Here is a 24,872-nt window from a genome sequence, read left to right on the forward strand (position 1 = left end):
AGAGTTTTCAAGCAGTTATGCCTGTTGGCTGAAGGTACTAATCGGAAACCTGCAAGTGGCCTCAGATTTTAAGCTTTGACCTTTAGTAGGAGAACCTGGTTATATTAGTACTTCTAGAATAATTGCCTGAGTTGGAGTGAGAGATGGCCTTTTGGTGATTGTGGGTCCCCAGTGTCTGGACCCTGCTGGGAGCCAAGCAAGGGCTGGAGGGAGACATCATGGGGATGGAACGGGGGTTGATGAGCTCTAAGGACTGTTCCCTGGGAGCCTCGGTGTTCCCCTCCCTTGGGCAGGCCAGACTGATGCCAACCTGGGTGGGGTGATGGTCCCAGGGCAGAGCAGGAGTCAAAGGTCCTCTTGCTCAAGGATATTGACCAGAGAGCCTACTGAAGATTCTAGAAGCAGTGTTCTAAACAATGCAAAGTCTGGGCCAGGGTGGAGCAAAGGGATCCTGACAAAGATAGGAGACCAAGTCAAAGGGGCTGGGGCCTGAGAGGAAGGTGTGGTGAGACACCACCCTGGCCCAGGACCCGTGCAGTTCCCGGGGCTGCTGGATGAGCCCACGAGCACACTGTAGTGGGCCTGAGACCGCAGGGGTGGGCGTGGAGAAGGGTCTCTAAGAGTCCCGGGGCTGCTCAGAAGCGAGTGTGGTGAACAGGAGGAGGGAGTGGACCTAGAAATAAGAGGGCCAGATGGGGTGGGAGGGAGAGTTGGTGGCTGATTCCAAGAACAGAGAGTGAAGCCCAGTGTCCGTTTGCACATTTCCTGGCCGAGGTTCAGGGGTTCATGCTTGGAGGTTCAGTCAAAGGGCAGCAGGCTGGATTCTGAAGATTGTCAACTGAGAAGTTACAGAGGGAGTGCATGGCAACAAAAGCATGTTGGGGGACCGAGAATTGCAATTCGGAGAGTGCAGATTCAGGTAGTAAGCCAAACTGTGTCTCATCTTGGGGTTTCCAAGCAAGGGTTTTTAAAGAAAAGATTACGTCGGTTGTTTGTCAAGCATAATGATTGGTGCATATTTGGGGCTTTCCAACTGTCCTTCAGTTAGACGATTGTACTGGTTTCTTTGTCTTGTTGGTTCCTGGTGTCCAGAGGTCCCAGAAACATTGTTGCTTTTTGTTTTGGGTACCTGGGCAGTTTGTGATATCTGGCTGAGACTTGCAAAGGAGTAACCTCCTGAATGGGCTCCCGATGCCATTTCTTTTCCTTTTTTCTTTCTTTTTTTTTTTTTTTTTCATTTTTCTTAACATGTCTTTATTTCATCTTTTTAAATTTTTTTATTTAATTGCCTTTTTTTTTTTTTTTAAAGATACTTAGGTAAAGGAAAGGGGGTAGAAAACCAAGTGATGGCACCAATATAGTCTTGCCAGGTCAGCAATAATGTTGGATCTTTCCAGGGTCTTGTGAGGAGGGCACAGACAAGTTTCTCAATCTGATGCTGCTGCAAACACCCAAAACTTATTCCTGGTGTCCTGTTTTCAGTGATTTGTCAACCACAGTTTAGATTTCGATATTCGTGTGCAAGCTCCTATGTGCAGCATCTCGGTGATTCCTTCCTCAGCCGACCATTCCGGATGTCAAACTTCAGCCTTTTGGGGAGGAGGTAACTAATTTCCTGGGCTCTAAGGTCTCCCTGATGCCATTCTGTGGTTTTTGCTTTGAGATGTTATCTTCTTCTGGTAAGCAGAGCTGAGGTCTGCTTAACGTCCTTCGGGAATGAAGACCAGAGCTAAACTACCAGGATTAGGTTACTAGAAAACCAGCTCAGCTTGGATATCTGGAAAAGATATTAGAATTTTCAGAGCTGCTTAAGTGCAGTAATTTTAGTAAGCACATTTTCCAGTTATCATTTCCATCTTATTGAAAATCCTCCATCACAAGGCCTTTGAGTTAGCTGTGCGGGCAGCACCATGTGGAGGTGCCATCTTCCTGTGTGGGCTTCTTTGGTCATTTCCAGTTTTCCTTTTTTATAAGATGCTTCTGTGTTGTTTGAATGGGGGCCCAGAACCACCATCCTGAACTTAGGATGGAGCCAATGCCCTTTGGAAGTCCCACTTGCCTCCAGACTGTTGTTTTGTTTTTGTTTTTGTTTTTGTTTTGGTCTTTATTTTTTTAATGTTACAATAAAAAAAATGAGGTCCCCATATACCCCCCCACCCCCTCCCCCACTCCTCCCCCCATAACAACAACCTCCTCCATCATCATGAGACATTCATTGCTCTTGGTGAATACATCTCTGAGCACTGCTGCACCTCATGGTCAATGGTCCACACCATAGCCCTCACTCTCCCACAGTCCACCCAGTGGGCCATGGGAGGACATACAATGTCCAGTAACTGTCCCTGCAGCACCACCCAGGACAACTCCAAACCCCGAAAATGCCCCCACATCACATCTCTTCCTCCCACTCCCTACCCCCAGCAGCCACCATGGCCACTTTCTCCACACCAATGCCACATTTTCTTCGATTACTAATCACAATCATTCAGACTGTTTTTTAAGCAACCATGAGCAATTTGACCAGCAAAGAAAACACGTGCCCTCTTCACTCCAGCCACCCAGAGGACATGCAGAGAGGAGCGGAAAGTGTTATCTCAGGGCAAATAACAGGTCTGCTCGAAGGCACTGCCCCACTCTAAACACAGCCACACAATCTCTCAAAAGAAGGGTCCAGGCAGAACTAATTTTAGTTGGATAAGATAGGTATTGGGAGTGCACTCAATTCTCTGCTCCTGGCTGGGGCCAAATAGAAAATGAAACTTTCTTCTTGTTCTATATAATTGAACCCCAGTGGGGCAGGCTGGTTCCCCATTGCAGACAGTGGAGGGGGAAATCCCAGAGGTTCTGAAAATCTTGCTCATTTGGCTATTGCTTGCAATGGATGTGATCTTTTTCATTGTGTTCCATTTTCATTCTGGAATCCAGCTGTGGTAGAAAAATATTTTTGGTGTTGAAAAGTACAGAGGCCTCTTTCCTAGCCCGTCAGCCAGCCAACCCATCCACGGGAATCACACATGAGGGAGAAAACCGCGACCACAAATGTGAAGGTTGAGCATCAAGTCAGGTCAAGTCAAACGGGAGCATTTGATGGGCATTTTCCTCATGACACGGGAGGTATGTGTCTGGGGTCCCCAAGACCACCTCCAGGTCTGATGATTCACTAGCAGAACCCACGGGACCCAGCACATAGTCACACTCACAGCTAGGGTTTATTACAGTGAGAGGATACAAAGCAAAACCAGTGAAGGAAAGAGGCTGATGGTATGAAGGCCAGGGCAGGCCAGGCACAAGCAAGCTTCCAAGAGTGATCTCCCAGTGGAATCACACGCGACACACTGAATTCCTCCAGCAGTGAGCTGTGACAACACGTGGGAAATGTCATCTACCAGGGAAGCTCATTAGACACTCAGTGCCCAGGGCTCTTACTGGGGGGTGGTTAACGTAGGCATCCTCTGCCTGGCACGTACCTATGTTCTAGACTCCTGGAAGGAAAGCAGTGTTTGCACAAACAGTATAAGCACAGTTAAACCCCTGAGCAGTTAGGCAGTGGTGGGAATCTCCTGAAATCCAGGTTCACAGACACCAGCTGTGGCAGTTTGGTTTGTTTATAAATCCCAAAAATAGATATTGGATTATGTTTGTGAACTGGTCTGTTCCTCTGGGCATGATTAAGTTATGATCAGGGCTTTGATTGGGCCATGTCGGTAGGATGTGGTGGGCGGGGACTCACAGAGAAAAGACATGGCAGAGGATAGAGTTTGGAGTTTTGAGCTGGAGCCCCAGGAAGTAAACACACGGGAGAAGAACACAGAGAAGCAGGTACGTGAGGAAAGATAGAAGGCTCCATGAGACACAGCAGAGGCCCCAGGAAGAGAGATGAACCTATCACCTGATAGTGTACAGCTGGCCTGGAGGAGAGAGCAGAGCAGCTGAGCCTGGAGAAAAATGAGCCTGGGAAAGAGAGGAGACTTATCCCAGCCTATAGGTGATATTGGAAGAAACTGGGACCATGGAGCCTTAAGAGGAAGAGGAAGGCTGAACCCTTGCACACGTTGGGAGCCATCTTGTGCCAACACATGACAACAGACTACGGTGAGGGAAGTAACTTACACTTTATGGCCTGGTAACTGTAATCTGCTACCCCAAGTAAATATCCTCTATAAAAGGCAACAGATTTCTGATATTTGCATCAGTACCTCTTTGGCTGACTAATACACCAGCCAGGAGCTGGCCTTGTAAGCGCAGCTTTCTAAGAATCACAGTCTATGACCTGCTGTGTTAATTCTTTTTGGCACAGAGGGTGGGGGAGGCGGGCTTAGCATTGACAGTCAGGCAACATTAGGTGGCATGCTGGGCTTGTGAACCTTTGTCCTTCTGCAGTCCTGCCTGGTCTAGTGGAGGCCACTTTTGTAAGGACACCTGACCCAGTGTATTCAGTAGTGCTTTAGTTTTCCAGGCTGCTCAAAGCAAATACCATGAAATGGGCCAACTTAAACAACGGAGATTTATTGAGGCCAGGAAAATGTCCAAATCCAGGGATCATCAAGGCAATGCTTTCTTCTTGAAGAACACCTGCCTGCCACCCTTGGTTCCTCTGCCACATGGCAAGGCACATGGTAGGTCTGCTGGTCTCTCCCTGCTCTTCCAGGTTTTGTTGATTTTAGCTTCTTGCTTCCATGGCTTTCCCTCCCTGTGTGTGAATTTCATTCTCTCATAAAGAACTCTAGTAAGAGAATTAAGACCCATCCTGATTGAGGTGGGCCTCACCTTAGCTGAAGTAGTCTCATCAAATGTCCTTCATACGATGGATTAGATTTAAGGACATGTTTTTCCTGGGTCCATGCAGTTCCAAACCATCACAACTAGGGAGGATGGTATTTACAAATCTTGACGGTGTTATGGGAATGGGTCACTCTATTACGCAACAGTGTATATACTCTGGCCCACCAACACAAGTTTTCTGTTTAAGTGTATTTTTTACAGCACTCCTGAGGATAATTGTAGATGAACTCATGACAGGTTCTGTGTGAATCAGGAAGGCACATTTATGTCATAAAACAGGCTACAAGGTAATTTACCTCCTGTTTTCTGGCAATTTCCTGTCTTCATTTGGAGGTATTCTAAGATAGCCTCACTGGCTGTGAATTGTAGAGTTTAATTTGTTGTCAGAAGCTTGGACCCTGAATTCTTGACTGGGAAGATATTGATACATTATTATCGGATTCATAGACCTGAGAAAGAAACACATCCAAGCCTCTTAATTTACAGATATGGAAATAATGATATCAATACCACCATGACCACTAATCACCTCAATTTCCAAATTTTATATGGACCTGGTACTGTTTCTTCTATTCATGTTTGCCTTAATTCCTCCCAATAATTCTTTGAGGAAGGAAATGATTGCGCAGATGAGGAACCTGAGGCATAGAGAGGGTAAGTAACTTCACCCAGCAGAGAAATGGCAGAGCTGAGAGTCAAATGAAGTGGGTTCCCAGGACCTTTCACCATCGAGGCTATGCCCGGGGAGACAGAGCCACTTGACGAAGGCCACAGAAGAGTTTAAAGTGCAAGCAAGTCTTGAAACTGGGATTCTTGACTTTTCCCTCAGCCCTGCTGTAGATTCAGTTATGTACATCAATGGAGACAGATTCTTGATCTTAATCCTTATTCCTGTGGGAGTGAACTCATTGCAAATAGGACCACTTACAGATGTTACTTTTAATGGTTAAGGTGTGGCCAACTGAACAAGGGTAGCTCTTAATCCAGACTACTAGAGGCCTTAAAAAGAAAGCCAGGAAAAGAAGGGAAGAAAGAAGACATTGCCATGTGGCAGCAGGCAGAGGTACCACCCAAGCGTTGTCAGAGCTGGCACCAGAAGGCTACAGGCTCTGAAAGAAAGCAAGCCTTGCTAAATCTGGGCTACTTTTAGCCTCAAAAAACCATGAGCCAATAACTTTCTATGGTTTAACCAAAACCAGTCTGTGGTATTTGTAATAGCAAGTTGGCAAACTAAGGTAAGCCCCCTTTCCTTGAGCCCAGTAGGTTCTTGTTCACCACTTTGCAGTCTGAGCCCTAGTCAGTAAGTCATGATATAAAAGCTCCTCGATGGAGTCATAAAAACTATCCTCACAGGTGCGTCATCTCTCACCTGGACAATTGCAGGCATCTTCTGACCAATGCAGCTGCTCCCATTGAAACTCTGAAGTAGCTTCCATGCTGCACCCACAGGGAACTTTCTAAACCTCAAATTAGAGCTGCCACTTCCCTGCTCAAACCAACCTTCCAGTCGCTCCCTAGTGCCCACAGAGTTAAATGAAGACGTCTTAGGTGGGCAGTCAAGGTCGGTTGGGATCTGGCCCTACCTAGTTCTCCCCCCTTTTCTCTTGCTATTGGGCCAGGCTTTGACCTAGCTGAATCATTTCTAATTCTTCTATAGTATCATGTGGTTTACAGCCTCTCTGCCTTTGAGAATTCTGCTTCATCTCTAGAATCATCCAACTTGGCCCACCCCCACCTGTCCTTCTTGTCTCCCCAATCTGGATTAGGTGTCTGTGCTCTTGCAGCCCATCTTGGGGTCCTGCTCTCACAGCACTTTTCACTCATGTTCTAGTGCAGGGGTTCTTGTTTTGTTCCATGGACCCCTTTGCAGTCAGGTCAAACCATGGACCCCTTACTAAGTCCACACTGTACTGTATACTATTTAATAAATACATCACACCCACACCAACACGTCCCCACAAGAATAATGTTTTTAAGAATTTCAATTCAAGCTCACAGACCTCTTGTTAAGAACCACTGTTTAGTTGACTCTTGTCTCCACTAGATTTTAAGCTCCTTGAAGACAGGGGGTGGTAGAACTTGCATCTAGATGATGGGATGGGAACCTGGGAAATAGGAAGCACAGAGGTAAGTTTACATAGAAAATTGACACAGGAATGAGCCCCTTCTGCAAAAGCAAAACATGAACTATATGAATGAGATGCTCTAGAGATTAGTCAGTGCCATGATCTTAAAACTTTATTTTACTGCAGAATGCTTTCTTTGAATAGAATCTTGCAAGTTTCCTGAAAACATTTAAGGAAAACTATTTGAAGACCCACTTCTCCAAACCCTACTCACCTTTCTTGACTTTATCTAAATCTTCCCTGCTTTGAGAAGCCTCATGTCATAGCAGTTATCACGGCCTGTTCTTTGGGGTCTGTTTTTGGGTAAACTAGCTGCTGTAATAAGCAACTCCTAAATCTGGCTTAACATGATGAAAGCTCCTTTCTCATTCATACCACTCTCTGATAGAGGTGAGCAGGGGTTCTCTGCTTTGCACAGGCATTCAGGGACCCAGGATACTTTGGTTGAGTGGTTCTACCACTCCCTAGAGCTTTGGCATCTTTTGCTAGTTGTTCTGCAAATGGCCAGCTGGCAAAGAAAGGAAGTGAGCATGGAGAAAACACACCCACTCTTTTTTTTTCTATTTCTATTTTTTTAATTGTCTTTTTTTAAAAAAGATACATAGATCACAAATAATGTTACATTAAAAAATATAAGAGGTTCCCATATACACCCCCCACACAAACACACACTTATTACCTTGGTAGAGGTGACACACATCACTTCTGCTAACATTCCTTGGATGAGAAATTCCATGACCCCATCCAGATGCAGGGAACTGGGAAATGTGGTCAGGAGGTGTGGCAGGAAGAGGAGGAGAGCACAGAGGCTATGAGCACTAGTGGGCTGTCATGTACTAGCAGAAATTAAGATCTGAACTCTGCAATGTCTCATACTGTATGGCTTAGGGATGTGTCTTTCAACTCCAGAGTTCACAGCTGGTAATGAAACGTCACAGAATGGCTACAAGGATTAATTTAGATGAAGTCCACAAATATCTGGTATATAGTTAGCAGTCTGCCAATATGCATTTCTTTCTCCTTAGTACAGAGTCTCAGTATGTAGCAGAGGTATTTGATTTGATCATCTTTGTATTTTCTACACTGAGAGCTAGAAAAGTGTAGTGATTGTGAGATGATCTCTGGGGTCACACTGCCTTGGTTTGAATCCTGGCTATACCACCTGCCCACAGTGCAATCTGGGAAAAATGCCTTGATCTCTCTGTGCTTTAGGGTCCTCATATGTCAAAAAGAGAAGTCAAAAATAGCATGAAAAATAAATTGTGGTGTGTTCTCCAGAGAAACAGAACCAACTGGGTATATTAAGGGATTTATTGCAAGGAATTGGCTTGTACAACTATGTGGGCTGCTAAGTCCAAACTCTGTAGGGCAGCATGCCAATTGGAAACTCCCATAAAAGTGATGCTGAAGTCCTTAGTCCAAATTCCCCATGGCAAGCTGATTGGTAAACCAATGTGAAGGTTAAGGCAGAACTTTTTCTTCCAAACTCCGAAATCCTCAGTTATGGCTATTAAGGCCTCCAGTGGACTAGATGAGGAGACTGGACACATTGTTGAAGTCAATCTCCTTTGTTGATGGTAGATACAATCAACTTGTTGTAGAGACCAATCCCACCCATGAAATACCCTTACAGTAACAAGCAGGCCAGTGCTAAACCAAACAACTGGACACCAAAACCTAGCCAAGTTGACTCCTAAAATTAACCATCACACTATACAATGGTATATTATTCAGCCATGAAATGGCATGAAGTGCTGATATTTGCTGTAATGTAGAGGAACCTCAAAACCATTAGGCCAACTGAGAAAAGCCAGACATAAAGGTCATGTTTGTATGATTCCATTTGTATGAAGTAGGCAGAATAGGTAAGTCTATTGAGACAGAAAGCAGGTTAGTGGTTTCCAGGGAGGGGGACTGGGGAGACACTGCTTAAAGGGTCTAGAGTTTTCTTCTGGAGAGATGGAACTGTTTTGGAACTAGGTAGGTAGGGGCTGTGGTTTTACAACACTATGACTGTACTAAATGCCCCTGAATTATTCACTTAGAATAGCTAATTTTACGTAGTTTGAATTTCACATCAATAAATTAAAAAAAATATATCCCCCATCTCATAGGTTTTTGATGGGGATAAAATAAGATCACATGTATCAAGATCTTTGAATAGAGTGTGGCACACTGTAAATAGGAATTTTGGGTTGTCTATTATTTTTTATTATTTTTTTATTATGCTTTATTATTACCTGTGTTTTCTACAGTTACTGACACTGACTGGGAACTCAATTTAAGACAGCAACGTTTATTGGAGCATCTGTTCTGTCTTACATACTGTAACTCATGTGTTTGCATATCTTAGGTTCATGAATCTCAAACCCATCGAATGCTTGTTCAGTGGCTGGACTGAACAGCCTCCATCTTCCGGCCTCAGCTATTGCGTGGTCTTTCAGCCTGGCTGAATTCATACCTAGAGAAGACAAACATTTCTTCCTTAAAGGCATCGCTTTGAAACCAGCTTTCAGGAGCTGTTGAGAGATGCATTTCTGCAGAGGCACAGGCCATGCCGCAAGTCTCCCGCCTTCTCCAGCTTTCTGTAGAGGCTTCTGTTCTGCTGTTTCCCAAAACTGAAATAAGAGAGTTCTGCAGAGATTCCCAAAGCAACCCCCGGTAGTGAGTGGTGTGAAAGCCCTCTCTCTCCGCACCAGGCTCCCAAGTGCAGCGCAACACAAAGGGAAAGAGAAAACTCCCTCGCAGTCGGCATTCTTTTCATTTCCTCGCATTAATGTCAGGAAAGTGGTGATTGCAGCAAGCCTGGTAACGAGGGACTCTCCTTGCAAGGAGACCAAGGGTGTATCGGTCCTTGCAAGAGGGCTGCAGTCACTCTAATCAGTGCCGATTTCAAGAGGGACCACGGGCATGGCCAAGAGTGGCCTTGGATACCCAGGGACCCCTGTCCACTGGGTGTGAGGAGGCGTCCCTGTGGACTCCTGGGTGTGCCTTCCTGATGCCAGGTCTCATTTCCCTGTACATCCCAGCTGGAGCCCTGGCTATCCAGTAGCCCCCTGCTTTCCTGTGAACCCCGTATTCCTTCAGCTTAGCAATTACCACACGGTTGCTCCCACCAGACTCTGTGCCTTGAAGACCCTGTCATACTCGCCAGGACATGACAGAGTTCTAGCCCATAACAAGGACCTAATCAGTTTTTACTTTTAAATCAGTACAATGCTCTTGGACTTAGCTGCTTAGCTTTCATCCCTTGATCGTGAAATTAATAGTTTAGATAGTGAAGTTGTTGAGCTCAGTCTCCAGGGTCAGGCGGTTCTGGTACCAAACCTCCTTCCACAGTGTCCTGTACACATTTCTGTGGGCCAGTTGTGTTGCTGTCAGTCCTTTCCTTTGTCAATGAGGGTTTCTGTCAACAGGGTCATCATGAGGATGAAATTAGCTGATTTATGTGTCTTGGTAGAGTTTCATTAGCTGTAAGCAACAAAATCTTTTTCCTGATTAAATCTAAAAACTGAGTTAATAATAGCTAGTAGTTCTAGGTCTTGAAGCCAGGCTCAGAAGCTCTGGAGCTTGGAAAAATACCCCAAATCATGCCCAGAACTGGTGCAGCCACCACTGCCATCCACTGTACCGCTGGACAGGACATTTCACCTCCACCGCTGTCCCTGCTGCCCCAGGAGCCCGGTCCTCCTAGACCGTCCACTGCTGTGGAAGAATTGTTCCTCAGTCCCATTTCTTTGCCTCTCAACCCTTCAAGTCAAAGTCCAGACCTCTGACTGTCCAAGCCTGAGTCACCTGACCACTCCCCAGCCTCAGGGGAGGCTGGGAAAGCAATGTGTCTGGTATTTTCGATTTCCGTAGCTACGGTGGGCTCCGCTTCCCACTAAGGCTCATGAGACAGGACATTCCCCCGGTGGGAAGGGGTTCCTGAGGCTGGGCAGCCAAAAGGGATGACAGACAGCCATGAGAGTATGCAAACGCCTGGGACAGGAGTGTGGACCCTCCAGAGGAGCTGGTCATGGAGGCTGGGGGGTCTCTGGGAGTGGGTGGTGATGGTAGCCAGCTGGAGAGGACTCTCAGATGGAGAGGCAGAAGTGAGGAGAGGCACTTTGGAGGTAGGAAAGGCAGGAATCAGGACTTGCTAGTGGTTTGGTTGAGGGAGGTAGAGCAAGGGCAAGAATTCAAGATGGATTCATGGGTTTTGGCCGAGGACCTGGGGGTAGGGGTACCCTTTACTAAGGTGGGGAGGAGCAGACAAGGAAACAGGAGAAATCCAGACTGAAACTTCCCATGCCACTCTTCAGTGACTCATTTAGAAATGGGTCTGTCCCCAACTATGGCCAATGAGACTTTAAGGGAGGTTTTCTACAGGCTTCCTGGAAAATTTTTCTTTACACCAAGAGATCTCAGACACCTGTCCTTTCTGCCCCTCCAGCTTCATGTAACCCCTTCCTTCCTTTACCTGCTCCATTTCCAGTCTTCTTGGCCTCCTTTCAGTTCCATGGACACCCAAAGCTTCCTTCTGCCATGCCATCTTGGCACAGGCTTTTCCCTGTAGCTGAAATACTTTTTAACTCTTTACAAAAAATGTAAATGGCAAAATGTATTATACTTGCAAGAGTATACAAAATACGTATCTACGTATCATGTGCACATACACAGACACACCATTGAAAGAATGGTAATAAATCTAGCACCAGGTAACCACCATCCAGGTGAAGAATTAGAAGGCCCTGCCTAATGCCCCTCCCCAATCATTTCTTCCACCTCCTCCCAGGCGTTCCTCGAAGTAACTATTTCCTCACTTTTCTGCATAGCTTTACCACCTAGTCATAATCCCTAGAAAACAATAAATTTTGCATATTTCAGAATTTCATATGTGGAGGCACACTGCATGTAGTCTTTTATTTCTGGCTTCTTTTGTTCAATATTATTTTGTGTGGGATTTTACTCTGTGTGGTTGCATGTAGCTAGAGTTCATTCATGTTTACAGTGGCAATGTCTCCTATCACAATTTGTTCTTTCATTCTACTGTTGGTGAAGTCAGGTTGCTTTCAGTTTGGGGCTATTTTGAGCAATGCTTACCATGGACATTTGGTTATATATACCTTAGGGCATGTGGGCAAGAGTTTTTTAGGGGAGTTACTTGGAGTGGACTTACTGGGTGGGAGGTTATTGGCCTTGTCAACTTCACTAGGTGATGCCAAACTGATTTCCAAGGTATGATATAAATCACACTCCCAGTAGCTGTGTTGCCGAGTATGTACTGCTGATCAATACTTGGTCGTACAAGACCTTCTCATTTTAGTCTATCTGGGGAATATGCACGAGCCTCGCCCAAGTACTGGGCATTGATTTAAACTCAGTTGTCCCAGACAACAACACTGTGAAGTTGGTGTTATTTCCATTTTGCATATGAGGAAACTGCGGTACAGCTGGTTTAGATCATTAGAAATGATTGTGTTGGTATTTGAACATAGGCCTGTTGTTACCTGAAGCCTGTGCTTTTCCCACAATGCCATGTTCTGGCTTGGAAGAAGTTGGGGACCTAAGAAGGTAGCAAAGGGCAATTATGAGCATCTTGGGGATGGAAATCACAGAAAGAGCTTACTCGAGTGTCCTCAGTCTTTGATTTGCATCAGAATCACCCAGTCCCCATCTAAAACCCTAGAACCAGAACCCATAAAGATGGGGATTTACCTTGGGTCCTTTTCAATTTTAGCCATGCTAGAGGGTCTGTATCTCACAATGGTTTTAATTTGCATCTCCCTGGTGACGTTGGATATTGAGCCTCATTTCAGCAGCCTTATTGGTCATTTGTATCTTCTTTGGTGTCTGTTCTATGATTTTGCTCATTTTCTATTGGGTTGTTGACCTTCTTATTATTGATTTGTTAGAGGCCTTTGTATATTTTGGATACAAGTGACTTGTAGGTATATGTATTACAAATATTTTATCCCAGTGATTACCTTTTCATTTTTTGATGGTGTCTTTTGAAGAATAGAAGACTAATTTTTATGAAATCCAGATGATCATTTTTTTAAATTGTTGTCTTTTGTTTTTACCTCCCCCAGATTTGCAAAGATTTTCTCTTATGCCAGGCATAAGAAGTGAATTAAAACAAGTCATTCTGTTGTGTACCAGAGTTGGAGAAGCCCAGGTTTCAGAGTCAGAACCTGAGTTTGATGACCAAGCTTGTTATTTACAGAGCAAGTCCCTTTATCTCTCTGAGACCCACATTCCTTACCTTCAAAAGAGGTAAAAGATTAGGCCCATCCCATACGTTTGAGATAAAAATCTTAGCAAGTATGTGGCAAGAAGGACATGCTCTATAAAATCTCTGTTTTATATACTGACTTGCTTCAAGCAACAGGACAGAACAGAAGGAAATAACACGCTTTATTGTTTATTTTCAGTACATCAAGGCCTTTTACAATGAATCCTGGGAAAGAAGGTATGGACACCCAATCAGCGTGGACACCCTGACCCTGCTCTGGTCTGTGACGGTGTCCATATTCGCCATCGGTGGACTCGTGGGGACATTAATGGTGAAGCTGATTGGCAAGGTTCTCGGGAGGTCAGTGGGGGCACCTTCACAGAATATCTGTACCATGGTTGGGGTCTCAAAGGGAAACTGAATTCCACCTGGACAGGTCAATTGAAGAGATTTTGATGCAGCAACTACTTGCTGGAAAGGAAAAGAGGGTGGAAATAGGGTAACAGAGCCCAAGGAGAGCCAAAGCTGAACCTGTGGAGAAGGGACTGATAAGCATGAGCCTGAGGGACCTCTGTGTGGAGGACTGGACCATGTAGATTTGTGGTGCCCACACAGGACAGGAGCAGGGAAAATACCCTGACCTCTCTCTCCTTCCACCTTCCATTCTCCTGCAGGTGGCTCCCATTGGTTAAACCTAAGAAAAGGCCGGAAAATCAGGGAGCCTGGTTGTAGCAGTCCATGAGGTCAGCAGGGCAGAGGGAAGAGAATGGATTTGGGTGTAGGGACAAATGGAGATCAGCCCAGCATCTTAGCGTTTGTTGCATATAAGAACACGCAGATCTGTTATGTAAAGAAGCAGCTGCTTAGCCAGTCTTCCATTAGATGACTGCGTGATCATTGACTAGTCCCCTGCTGATGGATATTTACGTTATCTCTACTCTCTTACATTACAAATAAGGCTACAGTGAGTATCAAAATCTTCCTGCAAAATTCCCCATCTAGGTCCCGTCCAATCAGCTCCTCTTTACCTCTTGATAGTGACTCGTCACTTGCATTTGACATGAAGACTTTGCTCAGATCAGACTGATTTTTCAATAAATTCCCCCAAACAATGTTTCCTCTGTATCCTTGTTCACAAAAACATCCTAGGAGACAGTGAGGTGTGGAGGAAAGAGTGGTCTCTGGAGCATTCAGTTCTGAACTTGAGTCATGAGTCTTCCACTTGCTAATAGTGTAGACTTAGGCAAGCCATTTAATTTATTTGAACCTCTGATGTGTCATCTGTAAATGGGGGACAATTGTTCCTACCATGCAGGGAATGTTACAAGGGCTGGAGAAAATGAGTGGAGGGATACTAGGCCATTAGTAGAAGCTCAGTAAATAGAAGCTGATAATTACCATCATCTGTTGTCATTGCCTTGGCATCACTCTGTAGAAGCTGCTCAACTAATCCCCAAAAGACATTGGCCTGAATTGGAGTGGAGAGTCCCCAGGACTTCCAATTCCTTTATACTCTGCCTCATGTCCCCAGCAGGGAGAAAATTAGAACTGATGATGTTTCCTATTAGACCTTCCAAAGGCTGGGGCAGGAAGCCATCTTGAGAGCACTGTCATGGTGCTCATGAAAGCCTGTGGCACCCCAGTGAAGTCAGGAGGTGCTACTTTTTCCCTCTTCCCATGGCCTCTCCAAGCAAAAACTAAGGGAACTCAATACCAGGGAGATACGCTATTGAGAAAAATACAATCAGGGCTGTCATTTTCTGAGGTTCTCCAATGTTCTAGGCACTCTCTTATTTAACTCTCTCTACCTGTGGGGTCTGTGAATGGGGACTGGAAGTTTGGAGATGTTAGGACCCAGGTTGGAGCTCATGCCTAGGGATGTGGGATGTTCCTGTGCCAGGCAGGTGTTAAGTAGGGTCCTGCTGTCAATGGCACTGCACAGCCCATGACTGTGACTACAGGCAAGTGATTGCCTGGCACATGGAGAGGCACTGCAGATTGGGTCCCTGTGGTGCTATTAATAAGCTTCTGGCCAAGTCAGACTCCTTCTACAAGTTTTTTGCCTATCCCAATTAGATGGAGCCCCCCCTTCCACCCTGGGCTCTGTGCCTTGTACCTAATACCTGCCTGCTTATACCTGGTAGGGGCACTTGTACCCCAAATTTGCCCCCATAAGGAAGATCTGAACCCAAACAGATGTTATAGGGTAAGGACCACTGGATTTAGGGTAGAATGCTGGAGTCCAGGAGTGTGACATGGGACCTTGTCATCTCATCCCTCGGTTAGCAGGTTTCTCAGGTATAAAATGATATTACTAATAGTAAGCTTACTAACCTCAGTATAGCAAGGGGGGGGGGGGGGAGCAACAGGGAAAATGTATTTGAAAATGTCTTAAATATTTAATTAATGAATGATTCCTCACATCAACCTAGGGAGGCCAGAAAACTGAGGGTGGAGAGAAAGAGTAGGTCAAAGTGTGTTGGTTGTTATGCCCCAAGCATCTGTCAGTTCCTTTTATCATCGCATGGGAGTAAACAATCAATTGGGATGAGCTATCAGCTTGAATAATAACTCTATGCTGAAGAAAAGGAGTGAAAAATGAAGAAGGTCATCACAATTATTCACCTCCCGCTACTACAAGTGCTTGATATAAGACAGGTCATTTACTTCTTACAACTTTTATGGTATTGTCCTTGTTTTACAAATGAGGAAACTGAGGCCCTGAGAAGTCGAGCAGCAAGCGCAAGGTTACAGTGAATGAGGGTGCACTAAGTTCATGTATGTGTTGGTTAGACCACAAAGCCTGTGCTCTTTCTACTACATGCTGCTCTTTGAAACTGCTCCTTGATGCCAGCTTATCATTTTCCATGGGGGCTCTAAGGGAGGAAGAGGAAGTTGGGCTCCATGCCAAGAGGCTGGTGGAAATTCCAGTGGCTGTCTGGGTGGTGACTGGAGTGTACTCTGAGGTGTGGCTGGCTAGAGGTCAGGTGGAGCTGGAGTCCTCAGAGGCAGGTTGGCCTTTTTGGCTGATCCAGCAGCGGGGCTGTTCATAGCCAGGGCATGTTTAATTTTTCTGTGATTTGGGGGATGGATGAAGACAAGGAAGTACAAGGGATCTGGAACAGTCTCTGGAAACCAGCCACCCCACATTATCTTGGTCTCAGGGGTACAGGATATTCACCCATGGAGTCTATGCTTAGAGTTCTGGCCCATAGTCCCAGCCCTCATTTGGAGGGCATCCAACATCTGCTTACCTAGCTCCAGGGATAGAACCTCCTTCTTTCTTGAGACACATTCAGAGCACAGACCTTGGCTGCAGACTCAGCTTCAAGTGTAGGCTCTGATGCTTGTGGGGCTGAATATAAGCTATGTAAACTCTTTGATCTTCTCTTGGTTCCCTGGTAGAATGGATTAATTGCCATGTCAGAGGGTTGTTCTGAAGATTAAATGAGATGGTGGACATAAAGTGGTCATCCCAGTTGTTCAGGCAGGGTTAGTGCCCAGCTTGTGTTTGCCAGCATCATCATCACCATTACCACCATCACCACTATCATCATAACTATCACCATCACCATCATCACCATCACCGGTGTCAACACTATCACCATCATCACCATCACCATCATCACCACTATAAATATCACTATCGTCAGTCTCACCATCAACGCCATCATCACTGTCATTATCACAGTCACCACCATTACCATCACCATCCTCACCATCAGCATCACCAGCATCATCAGCATAACCATCATCACCATCACCAGCCTCACCATCATCACCAACACCAGCCTCACCACTGTCACCAGCATCACCATCACCATTGTCAACATCCTGTCATTATCACCATCACCATCATTGCTGTCACCACCATCACCATCACCAGCTTCACCATCATCACCATCACCAGCCTCACCACTGTCACCAGCATCACCATCACCATTGTCAACATCCTGTCGTTATCACCATCACCATCATCACTGTCACCACCATCACCATCACCAGCTTCACCATCATCACCATCACCAGCCTCACTATCATCACCATCACCAGCCTCACCACCATCACCATTACGCCATCACCAATCAGCCCCATCACTATCATCATCACTGTCACCACCATCACCATCACCATTGTCAACATCCTGTCATTATCACCATCACCATCATCGCTGTCACCACCATCACCATCACCAGCCTCACCACCATCACCATTACACCATCACCATCATCACTATCATTATCATAGTCATCACCATCACCATCACCATCACATCATTGCCATCACCATCCCCAGCAGCAGCCAACATTACCAGCATTAGTTCATCCCCGGATTGGCCATTCTATCACTTGGCAGCCAACTGTGAGTCTGTTCTTTAAATTGCACTGAAATCAGCCTCCCTACACATATTATTCACCAAAGTGAATCTAGTTCTTTCCTCTGGATCAAAGCAGAGAAAACGTCTGAGCAATTGCAGTGAAACTCACCCCAGCTTTGAAGTCAGACTCTGGGTCAGAATCTTGGGCAGGTCATGTAACCACATCTACCCATTCAACAGACATGTTTGAGCACCTGGCAGCAGACAGGCACTGCTTTGGGCACTTGAGACTCAGTGGAGAGCGAGAGAGACACAAGGCCTGTTGCCTGTTGCTTTCATCCTGGCACGGGGGCCAGACATTGAACTATTCATTATGCAAGTCATTTAACTGTGGGAAGTGCTATGCAAGAGTAGTAGAGACACCAGAAGAGGCTGCTTCCCTGCTCTTTAATTTTTAAATCTGTAAAATACAGATAAACAAATCCTACTGAGAGAAGAGCTGGAAGGGTTGAGCGAGATAATATTTTCAAAATGTTGGCATTACTCAGGAGGCTTTCTGAATGCCTGTGAAAGGAACCCACAACAAACCAGCTTAAGCCGAAAAAGAATTCATTGGCTTACATGCCTGCAATATAATTTGGGTGAACCCAGTAGCTCATATAAAGTCATAAAAAATCTGTTTTCTCCATCCCTCAGCTCTGCCTTCCTCTGTGTTGGGCTCATTCCCAGGCAGTTTCTCCCCAAATAGGGGCAAAATCGCCCCAGGGGCTTGGGTTGACATAATTCCTGCTCTGCATCCCCAGCACAGAGAAAGCTCCTTCCAGTAGTTCCAGTGAAAGCCCAAGGCCGAGTCTCACTGGTCTAAGTGAAGTCCCGTAACTTTCAGTGGTTTTCAACCAGCGACAATTTTGCCCCACCAGGGGACATTTGAAATATCTGGAGATGTTTGTCTTTGTCACACCTGGGGGGGGGGACTGGGTAGAGTCCAGGGGTGCTGCTAAACATTCTCCAGTGAAGAGGACAGCCCCCCACAAAGCATTATCAGTAAAGAATGTCATAGCGCCGAGGTGGAGAAAGCCTGCACGTGGCTCACGCCCAGCCCAGCCCTGTCCTGTTCACTGGCTTTAGTTCCCCAGGGCTGCTTAACAAGCAGAACACACTGGGTGACTTAAAACGACAGGTGTGTTGACTCTCACAGCTCTGGAGGCCAGAAGTCCAAAGTCAAGGTATCAGCGGGGCCATGCCCCCTCTGAAACCTGCAGGGGAGACTCCTTCCCAGCATTTGCTGGTGATTAAGGGCATTCTTTGGCTTGTCCACGTGTCGCTCCAATCTCTGCCTCTGTGGCCACGTGGGCTTCTTCCTTCTTCATCGCTCCTCCTTGTATAAAGGATCCAAATCTTTAGGCCCACCCTACTCCAGCGTGGCCTCGTCTTACCTAATCATGTCTTCAAAGACCCTATTTCCAAATAAGGCCGTATTAATACCTCCGGGGGTGAGGTCTTGAACGTGTCTTTAGGTGGATGTGCTTCAACTTGCAACTGGCTGGCTTGTGTCCATCCCTGGAGTAACAGTGGGATGGGGGTGATGCCCTTGTCCTGTACGGAGAAGGGGGCAGGAAAGTTCCTTGGAGGAAATTCGAGGGACTCCCACCAGAATAAAAGGATGGGTATTGAGCACGCGCCAACACCTGATATTCCATATACATATCACACCAGGCAAATAGCAGGTTCTCAAAAGTATTCTTTTTCTCTTCATCTTCTCCTCCTTGAACATTTTAAAGGATGTCTTTATTTTATAGCAGGAGGAAAGAACTTCAGTTCTCTGGATACCTGCTGGAGGAGGCTGGCAATGCACAAGGGGAGCAAATAGCCTGTGTGGATGAGCTCCTCTTTCAGGCTAGAATTATCTTAGGATGGTGTTTGAGTTTGCTAAAGGTTTTCAATGCAAAAATACCTGAGTTGGTTTGGCTTTTATGATGAAAAGTTATTAGGGTAAAATCTTACAGTTCTGAGGCTGTGAAAATGTCCAAATCAAAGCGTCATCAGGGATGCTGTCTCACCCAAAGTTGGCTGCTGGCAGATCCTTGACTTCTACCACATGGCAAGGCAAAATGGCAGCCAGCTTCTGCCGTCTCCTCCAGGCTCACGTCCTTCCCAAGTTTAGCTGTGGGCAATCAGGCTCATCTCTCCTTGGCTTTTTTTTTTAATTATTTTTTAAAAAGATGTACCCCCCCTCTACCAGAGCAGCCTCAGGCACTGACTGATTACTGGTGGGGGTAGGTGCAACCCCCTTGCCTCCAACAGGATAACTGTGTGACTGATTTATGCCCCAGAGTCGTCCCCACCGCCACTTGTGCATCAGCCAAGCTCTACCTGACAGCACAGCCTTGCTTGTCTCTTTTCCTCTCCCTCTTCTGCTTTAGATTACATAAATGTTACATAAAAAATAAAGGGGATTTCCCCTATGCCCCCCTCCCTGCCCCTCCCGCACTTTCCCACATTAACAACATCCTACTTTAGTGTGGTACATCTGTTACATTTGATGAACACATATCAAAGCATTGCTACTAACCATGGACTACGGTTTACATTATAGTTTATACTCTGTAAGTTATGACAAAATATACAATGGCCTGTATCCATTACTGCAATGTCATGCAGGACAAATGGTTCTTACATTGAGGAGCTCCCCTTCAGGGAAAGAGACAGAATGTAATTAAATGATTACAACACACAATGCTAAGGGTTGTAATCATTTAAAGACACGTACACAATAGGCTATAAATATTTGTTAGATGAGTGTAAGGTTGGATGAGGATTGCTTGATGATTTCATTCCTTCCACTGTAACTCTCTAAATTAGCACTCATCTCCTGCTTGCATGCTTTTCATGCATTCATACTTCTTTTTACTCCACAGGTATTTATTAAGCACTTACTGTGTGCCAGGCAGTCGAGGTAGAAAGAGCCAAAGAAGACCCTGCCCTCCTGGAGGGTATGCTCCAGTGGGGTGTACAAACAAATAACAAGGATATATAGTGTGTCCTATGACATAGGGCAAGAGCTAATAAGAAGAACAAAGCAGATGTGAGGGGGTAGGAGTTCTCCACTTTATAGCTTTTCTGAGAAGGCTTTTCTAAGAAGGTGGCATTTTTTTGTCTTTATTTGTTTTTTAATATTACATTAAAAAAATATGAGGTCCCCATATACCCCCCACCCCCCTTACCCCACTCCTCCCCCCATAACTACAACCTCCTCCATCATCATGAGACATTCACTGCATTTGGTGAATACATCCCTGAGCACTGCTGCACCTCATGGTCAGTGGTCTACATCATAGCCCACACTCTCCCAAAGTCCACCCAGTGGGCCATAGGAGGACATACAGTGTCCGGTAACTGTCCCTGCAGCACCACCCAGGACAACTCCAAGTCCCGAAAACGCCCCCACATCTCATCTCTTTCTCCCACTCCCTACCCCCAGCAGCCACCATGGCCACTTTCTCCAACCAATGCCAAAATTTTCTTCGATTACTAATCACAATAGTTCTGGCATTTGAGCAGAGAAATGAAAAAAGGGAGAAAAGCATGCCCATATCAGGGGTGAGAGATTTCCAGGCAGCGGAACAACAAGTGCAAAGGCCCTGGGGTAGAACTGCCTTGGTTTCTTTGAAGATAAGCCACGGACTCAGTGTGACTGGGGTGGAGTCAGTGAGAAGATAATCACAGGAGTTGAGAGAGTGTGGTCACCGGGGCCAGATCCTGAGACTGCATGGTCCAGGGTAGGACTTTGACTTTTACTCTGCATAAGATGAGAAGTTACTGGAACATTTTCAGCAAAGCTTTGAACTGAATTACCTTTTTCAAAAGGCTTCCTGTTATCAGTGGATCTGGGGAGACTAGCTAGAAGCAAGTTGCAATAACCCAGTTTAGAGATGATGTAGTTTGGACCCGGGTGGTAATGAGAGGTAGTGAGAAGAGGTTGGATTCCAGAGTAGTGACAGCAGGACTTGCTGATATTTGAAGTCAAGGATAATGCTAAGCAACTGCAAGGATTGTGTCAATGCTTTTTTGAGCTAGGGAAGCCCATGGGAGGAACAGGGTTCATTTTTGGAGGGGACGGGGACAATATTAGAGCTCAGTTTTCCATTAGTAAGTTTGAGATGTCCGTCATGCCTCCTAGTGGAGACATCAAGTAGGAAGTTGAATATATGAGTCCAGTGTTCAGGAGGGAGCCCAGAGCTGCAGATCTAAATTGGGGTGTTGTCAACATACGAGTGGTACTTAAAGCTGGGAGATACCTAGGAAGCATGTGTGGGCAAAATTTGGAGAGGCCCAAGGTCTGAGACCTGGAGTCATGCAATGATCAGAGGGTGGCAGGAGGACAAGGACTGGCCAATGAGGAAAGAGCAGACCCGTGGTTGAGTGAGTCCTGGAAATGGAGCGAAAGGAGGAGGTGGTGGTCAACCATGTCCAGTGCTGCTGAGAAAAAAGATGAGGATAGATGGTCAGTGGATTTAGCAGCGTGGAGGTTATTGGTGACCTTGAGAAGACCTGCTTCAAGGGAGTATTGGAAATGGTCCGTGGAGTGGATTTAAGAGAGGGGAGAAAGGAAGAACTGGAGGTAATGAGCATAGCTGACTCTTTGAGACATTTTACTATGGCATGGTAGGTAGAGGAAGATGTGGGATCAGGAACATATTTGTGTATGTGTGTGTGTTTTAAGATGGGAACTATAATAGGAGGTTCATAGAGATGTTCCAGTTAAAAGGGAAACATTGATAGTCAGGAGCAAGAGGTGGAACTTGCTGAAACAATATCCTTGAGTAGGTGAGAGGGCGCTGGGAGCACATGGATAACTGGAGAGATCTGCCTTGGGTGGGAGGAGGGACAGTCTGGTCATAGGACCAGGAGGGAGGGCAGAGTGTGCAGGCAAAGATACAGGTGGGTTAACGGGTATGGGGGGCAGCAGTGATGGCTCTCCTTGGATGGCTTCTGCTTTCTCAGTGGAATGGATAGCAAGACTGTGAGCTGAGAATGAGGCTGAGAGCAGAGGAGTAGGGATTTGAAGAGGGAGAAGGGGTTTGAAACAGTCCTTTAGAATGGCAGGAGCCATTCTAGACTGGGGAACTGCAGGTTGATTGTCATGGGGCCCTAAAGCCTGAGGTCTGTGGTCATGGGCTTAAAGTGAGACCAGTCAACAGGCTCTGTTTTTAGCTCCAGCCAAGTTGAGCTTTGCAGAGGAGTATGCAAGGGTGGCAGAGATTTAACCTGGGGTTGGTTTTTACTGGCACATGTGAAGGAAGGGGTGGGTAAAGGCATTGAGAGCCTGTGAATGTTTGTAATGATGGGTCATAGAAGTCAAGCAGGATAAGCAGGGAAGGAAGGGCATGAGGAGGGTGACAGGCAGTAAGAAGGTGGAATGATCTGGCCATAAAGGCTTAGTTAGGCTAAAGAACTTGTGGGCAGGGTACATGGTGGAACAGTGTCTCTGGAAGTACCCCATTTCACTAGGGCTTAATGAAAAGTTCAAACTAAAGTAGTAGTCTCTGTATCTTTTACCAGTCAATCCTGGATCTATATGTCCATTTAAAGCATAACATATTGGACGGCAGCTCTCACACTTTCTCTGAGTCTTCTCTTTTCCAGGCTAAATGCCCCAGTTTCTTTGACCATTTCTTTCTTTTTAAATATTTATTTTATTTATCCCCCATCCCTTGCCACCTGTGCTGGCTGTCTGGTCTCTGTGTCCATTTGCTGCATGTTCTTCTGTGTCTGCTTGTCTTCTCTTTAGGCAGCACCAGGAACCGATCCTAGGACTGTGTCTGCTTGTCTTCTCTTTAGGTGGCACCAGGAACCAATCCTGGGACCTCCGAAGTGGTAGAGAGGCACTCAATCACTTGAGCCACCTCAGCTCCCTGGTTTGTTGTGCCTCTTATTGTCTTTCCTCTGTGTCTCCTTTTTGTTGTGTCATCTTGTTGCATCAGCTTGCCATGTGTGCCAGCTCTCCACAGTGCAGGCCAGTTCTCCACGGCATGGACCAGCTTTGTCTTCACCAGGAGGTCCTGGTAACTGAACCCAGAACCCCCCCATATGGTAGACAGGAGCCCAATCACTTGAGCCACATCTGCTTCCCTCTTTGTCCATTTCTTAAGAGACCTGGTCTCCCATCTCCTCATCACCCCATTACTTTTCCTTGTACTTGGCACCTTCTGCCTAACAGCTGACAATCTTTGGGGTTGTACAGGGAAGATTCTGCACTATTGGAGAAGGTCAAAACCATGAATGTCCAGTTCCAAGGGAGCACTGGAGGTCTCTCAAAAATAGTTTGACCCCCATCTACCTTGTTTCTGTGGATGTTTGTCACCAGGAAAATGGAAACATAATGATTACGATCCCCATCTCTGAACCCAAGTGAGTCAGTTTTGCAAATTATTTGCATATAAGGCTAGGGTTATTTTAAGAAGGAATATATTAACATGATGAACTTGCTTAGAGGGTGTGCAGCCTTACTTGCAAATGTTTCAAGTCAGACTTTGATGTGATTTTAACGTTCTCTGCATAGCACAAAATACAGCATCGTGCCCAATGCAGGAGCTAAGGCCAAAGCCCTTGGAGGCAACTTTGGCTCCATTCTTCCTCTCCATCTCTGTCCAGCTCATCAGTAAAGCACATCAGCTCTGTCTTCAAAATATGGAGGGATCTGACCACTTCTCACTACTTCCACTGCTACCATCCTGGTTAAAATCCTGAACTAGCACAACAGCTCCCCATTCCCTGCTTCTATGATTGACCCTACAGTCCATGGTCAACATAGAAGACAGAGTGGGCTTGTTAAAATATAAGTAAGGTCATGTCATGTCATTTCTGTCCTTGGGATCTCCCAGTGCTTCCCGTCTCCTCTGGAGAGACAACCAAGTTCTCGTGGTGGCTTTGAGATCTTTAATGATCTCCACTGCCCCTCCTCTCTTCTTCATTTCCAGTACACTCTTTCTGGCCCTCCATTGCCTGCAGCCATCGGTCATGCTGATGTTCCTCTAACAGCCAGTTTGTTCTCTGTTCTACCTGGATGCTTGCTCCTCTCTTCTTGGATTGCACTTCCGCAGACATCCCTGTGGCTCATTTACTTAGCACTGAGTCTGTGCTCAGATGTCACCTTATCAGGGAGGCCTGCCCTTGTGACATTATACTCACTTCCTGCCTTACTTTCCTCCACCACGTTTATCCCCAGCTGATGTGCTATGTATGCTTTCTCATTTGTTTATTTGTCTTGTTTATCGCTATAAGCCACAATCTAGAACAGAATTCAGTCCATACTGAGCTATGAGCAGAATGAATGAATGTTGGTTGAGTGAATGAATGATGGTTGAATGAATGAATAACCACCGTTGTAGGTAGCTTAATATCATGGTTACTGGAAGGCTAGCTCTTC

The 24,872-nt window shown here is 45.9% G+C and overlaps 1 protein-coding gene across 2 annotated transcripts in view; it reads left to right on the plus strand.

Annotated features, from left to right (window-relative positions):
- SLC2A9 (solute carrier family 2 member 9) overlaps positions 1–24,872 on the plus strand; it is a 274,455-nt gene that overhangs the window by 69,357 nt on the left and 180,226 nt on the right. For both annotated transcript variants that reach the window (XM_023587389.3, XM_058301081.2), the window contains one exon: positions 13,325–13,485. In XM_023587389.3, coding sequence (XP_023443157.2) covers positions 13,325–13,485 — 161 coding nt within the window. The remainder of the gene's footprint in view (positions 1–13,324; positions 13,486–24,872) is intronic.

Source organism: Dasypus novemcinctus, chromosome 1 (assembly GCF_030445035.2).
Source record: "Dasypus novemcinctus isolate mDasNov1 chromosome 1, mDasNov1.1.hap2, whole genome shotgun sequence".
NCBI lineage: Eukaryota > Metazoa > Chordata > Mammalia > Cingulata > Dasypodidae > Dasypus > Dasypus novemcinctus.